Source organism: Crinia signifera, chromosome 4, assembly GCF_055691185.1.
Source record: "Crinia signifera chromosome 4, ASM5569118v1, whole genome shotgun sequence".
NCBI classification, from domain to species: Eukaryota; Metazoa; Chordata; class Amphibia; order Anura; family Myobatrachidae; genus Crinia; species Crinia signifera.
The window spans coordinates 23998611-24003673 of NC_139220.1; the positions used below are offsets into that span (position 1 = coordinate 23998611).

The following is a 5063-nucleotide window of genomic DNA, read 5'->3' on the forward strand; positions in this document are numbered from 1 at the left end:
GGACATACAATGAATGGAGGAACTGATGGACATTAAGAGAAGGTGGGAAGGCTGGGGGACAGAGTGAATGGGTGCAGAGTGGGGAACATACAGTGAATGGGGGACATACAGTGAAGGAGGGGCAGGCTGGGGGACATACAGTGAATGGGGGCAGGCTGGTGGAAATACAGTGAAGGGGCATGCTGGGGGACATAGAGTGAATGGGGGCAGAGTGGGGGACCATTCTGATGTGATTAATGATTCAAAGAATGTCAGGCTGAATGGTCGGCCCCCACACATTTACACTTCGCCAAATCTGGTCCTCGTGGCAAAAAGTTTGGACACCCCTGCTCAAGAGGGCCAGTGTGGGTACCCTGGTCCTCCCCCTCAGTTTTCCGCCGGCTTCCCATTCCTTGGGCATGGTAAAGGAGACCTCCTCTTTCTCCACCTATGTGAACATTGTCTAGCGAAGTGCCCAACTTCTCCACAATTGAAACACTCTCCCTGCCTCCGAGCGGAGATATCTTCTGATATTAGTAGTCGTTCTGCAAGGTGGCATTTCTGTATCTGGGACTGGATCTGTTTCTGCATCTCCAACAGCTGGGCAATCTGTTCCCCTTGTTTCTCCACAATCTTCATTAGCTCAGTGCCAGGAAGGGCATCATCAGGCTTTGGCTGTACAACCTTGACTTTCTTGGTCACCCTTTCTCTGGACTCGACTATAGCTTCCTCTTTCTTAACATCCTCTATCAGATGAAGGAAGGTAGGTGACGTTTTCCCAAGTTGAGAATTTCTTATCTTCATTGCTACTGGGTCAAGGGACAAAGCTCCCCTTAACAACTGTTGCATACGCATGTTGTCCACTTCTGCTAGGGATATCCCTTTCTTTGATACGATAAAATGGATAAGCTTGTCCAGCCGATAGATATAACTGGACAATTTCTCCCCGGACTCCTGGTAAGTGTGGCGTAGCTGGTATAGAAGATCAGTGGCATCCCCTGCTATCCCATATTTCCGGTCCAGAGCCGCTAAGTACTCTTGAGCAGTGGCTTGGGAATTACTTCTCCTTACAGCTTGGATTAATTCTCCAGCTGGATCTCTCAGGCTTTCCACTACCCGTTGTCTCTTATAGGGTTCTGAGCAATGCCATTCAGCCAGGTATTGGGAGGCCATCTCTCTCCAAGCTTCATAAGTTTCTTCCCCAGCAGGGACTGGCGTTAGTCCTGAGAAGATTCTAAGCCTTCTGTAGCTCCCATCATGCTGTGACTTTCCTAACTGTTCCACCAATTGCTGTACTGCAGTGAGGAACAGTTCACTTTGACCCTTGTCAGTTTCACTAGTACAGGAGGATGGCATAGGATTTTCTTCCCTGGTGGCAGAGAATACTTGTTGGCTAATATTTCCATCAGACACTTCAGCAATAAGAGGTGTTGTGGCTAGGTGTGTTGGCTTCAAAGGAATAACAATGTTCCATATTTGTTTACTTGGCCCAAATATGATGGAGGGAAGAAAATCTCTATCCAATTTTGCTTGTGTCTCACATAATATCAGGCTGGTCTTGTCAGCATCTCTATGTTTCTTTCCAAGTATTTTAGGCTGTTCAATCCCATAAACCCTGTGAAGCACCTGCATGACTTCCTCCTCGGTCACACCTTGAGAAGCCCCATAGATCCCTAAACATTGGGTTGGGTCGGCAGCCTGCTGTTCACACCACAAATACATTGCCTCTCTTATACTATTCATGGCGTCTGTGCTGAGTGGTGTTCACTGAGGGTGTCTTCAGAATCTCAGCAGTGCCTCCACTGTAACACCCCCTTCTGTAATATGCGGAGTCAGGGTATATATGTACCGAATGATGTCGGTGTATCTCACCTCGGAACTTTATTGGCAGTGCTTCCACCCGAATCACGGCTTTCTCTTCTGGGGAGTGTTCTGGAAGTACACCAGGGGGAGATTTGGGAAACCCCCGGCCCAGTACTAATACGCTGTGACACACTGTGTGCTGCAGAAGCCAACTTGGCACATTTATTTAACTGGGGCAACTAAATGCAGCTTTTGTAATTTTATAGGAAAATCATACATTGGAATGACATGACAGAATGATGGGAACAATACAATAATAGGACATTGTGGATGAAAGCATAACACCAGCTCCTAGCTTATACTGTGAACAATCGGTTAGCCCAATAACTCTTAATGATTCCAACTGTCTCTGACATAAACATCACTTGTCATACACTTTTACACTGACTCAGTATCTCAGAGACTAACCTTACAGGTGCTGGCTAATGGAAATAACCACATGTGCTGTATGTAGCATATTTACTTATAACTCTACAATACCTTCCATGCACAATGATACCACACAAAACCACACAAAACAACACAAATGGAGCAGTGCACTGCAAGTTGGGGCCCTTCTATATTGATGTCAGCATGGCTTGGAAGCACTCTGTCCAGTTTACAGCTTTGCAGGAGTTGTTAATCCTTTGCAGTAAAGTAGAACAATCCCAGTGTGTACACGTGTATGCAGCAACAAATAGGAATTCCTCAGCAGGTATCCTTGCTTAAGTGTATCCAGAGACTTGTAGTTCCACAGCTTTTATCATCAGGGGAATACCATGGAGTATAAGTTCAAATGCATGATGCTTGCTGCATATTTACCTGCCCTCCCATCTATCCCTAACTCTTCAGCCCTTGTGGCCAGACACAGTCCAAACCCCACTTAAATAACAGTTACTTATCTGCACACTCATTCAAGATGGCTGACTGGCAATGTGTCCTTCCTCAGAGGTGCATGCAAGCCTCTCCCTGGTGCTCCTCACTGTCACTTCACAGCACTCCCCCTGGCTCTGGAATCCTTCTTCAAACTGTGAGTTCTGTCTATATCAAGAATATTGTGCCTTCTTGTACTGGGTCCCCTCTCCTGGACTTCTCACAGAGCACAGTCTCTCTCTCTGGATACTCTTTGATCTCCTCTCCCTCGTGCACTGGGGGATTCCAGTCCTCCCACACACAGATCCGTTTTTAGCTCCTCCCCCTTTTTACAGTGGCCTCCTGGGAGGTGTAGTTTCTCTTCCTGGAATGTTAAAAGACATTGTCCATCTCTCTCCTTATTTGTGTAGAAGTTATTAGTAGCCTCTGGGTGCTCAAGTCCAACTGCAGCACTCCAAGGGGTTACACAAATATAAGTCAGTCGAGACTGACTTATATTTGCAGGCAGCTGGGTGAAGACAGGGAGTTGGCCGACGACATGTGATGTTAGCCGCCCGCCCCAGCACACCTCGTCCCGACTGCAATCCCAAGGGAACGCCCAGCGTTTGCACGGGGATGCCCATGAAATGCGCTGCCACTCCCCCGTCCGCCCCAATCCTGCCCTTGGCCGCCCTTTTCCCGCTGTGAACGGCCCTTTGGCAGTTGAAGTTTATGTCTGCACAAAAATGCACACGCGCAAACCCTGACTATCAGGGCAGGGGCCAAATTCGGTTCACTCAGAGTGAACTGGAATCAGCCCCTAAAGGTATATCTATTAGTATCATGATAAAACTACATCAAATTGCTGTTTATTTACAGAATAAGGTTCAAATTAATACCGAATAGTAGAACCCAGCAACTGTCTACTAGAGTCGGCAACTGGTGTGGTCACGTGTAAAGGCAGCGCTACTAATGTCGGCAACTTGGATAGGCACGTGTATAGGCAGCACTACTAATGTCTTCAAATGGTGTGGGCACATGTATTGGCAGCGATACTTCTGTCGGCAACTGGTGTAGGCGTATGGTTACACAGTACTACTAATGTCGGCAACTGGTGTGGGCACGTGTATAGGCACTGGGCAGTGCTAGTATACTAATGTCAGCAACTGGTGTGGGCACGTGTATAGGCAGTGCTACTAATGTCAGCAACTGGTGTGGGCACGTGTATAGGCAGTGCTACTAATGTCAGCAACTGGTAAGGGCCTATGTATAGGCAGTGCTACTAATGTCAGCAACTGGTGTGGGCACGTGTATAGGCAGTGCTACTAATGTCGGGAACTGGTGTGGGCCTATGTATAGGCAGTGCAACTAATGTCAGCAACTGGTGTGGGCAGGGGCGTAGTGAGGGCGGAGCTGGTGGAGCACAAGCTCTGGGCGCCGGAAGATAACAGGGCACCGGAGTCGTGCCGGCACCGCCAGCTCGCCCGCTCCCGGCTCCCTGCTGTGTCTGGAAGACGTGTTGCTATTTAAAATTCAAGTCCCCCCCTGGACCGCTAGCCATTAGGCGCTTGCGTTCCAGCAGCCACCAGTTGATTGGCTGCTGGAACGCAAGCGCCTATTGGCTAGCGGTCCAGCGGGAGATGTGAATTTTAAATAGCAGCACGTCTCCCGGACACAGCGGGGAGCCGGAAGCGGGCAGACCTGGAGAAAGGGGGGAGTGCACCACTGCATTGCCTTCTGGGGGAGAGATGCAGCGTGCCTCTGTCAGCTCAGGTGGGGGGTGCGCGGATGCACAGTCGCACACTGCTTTGCCGGCTGGGGGGTGCTGACTGCACACTGCCCCTGATGACTCGGTGTTGGGGGGAGGTGAGCGGCTGGCTAAGTAAGGTGTACTCCCACCCTTCCTCCCTGCTCCACACTACTACCCCACCCTCCCTCCCTGCTCCACACTACTACTCCCACCCTCCCTCCCTGTTCCACACTACTGCTCCCACTTTCCTTCCCTGCTCCACACTATTACTCCCACCCTCACTCCACACTACTTCTCCCACCCTCCCTCCCTGCTCCGCACTATTACTCCCACCCTCCCTCCCTACTCTGCACTATTACTCCCTCCCTGCTCCACACCACTACTATGCTTGATGGGTAGGGGGGCCCAGAGATATCAGTGTATGGGGCCCCATGATTTCTGTTGCTGGCCCTGGGAGCAGGCGGGGGAGCTGTGGGCAGTGGAGAAGGTGGTGCATTGAATTGAAAAAAGCGGCGGGGAGTCGGGAGCGGGCTGCTGCACAGTTCTGTTCCCCTTGGCAACGAGCAATTTCATGAAGCCCCTTGGCATCAAGCATGAAGCCCCTTGGCACTGAGTATATAGGTATATGGCACTTATGTCT

At 50.0% G+C, this 5063-nt stretch overlaps 1 protein-coding gene across 1 annotated transcript; it reads right to left on the reverse strand.

The window, feature by feature from the left end:
* Positions 1–366: 366 nt before the first annotated feature.
* Positions 367–1701, reverse strand: LOC146072915 (paraneoplastic antigen Ma1 homolog). The gene has a single exon (XM_083180095.1). It carries the CDS (start codon positions 1699–1701, stop codon positions 367–369), a length of 1335 nt encoding a protein of 444 aa, XP_083036221.1.
* Positions 1702–5063: the final 3362 nt, after the last annotated feature.

Bases quoted from the DNA above. Each gene is read 5' to 3' on its own strand.
- LOC146072915 (XM_083180095.1), bottom strand. From the start codon at position 1,701: ATGTATTTGTGGTGTGAACAGCAGGCTGCCGACCCAACCCAATGTTTA.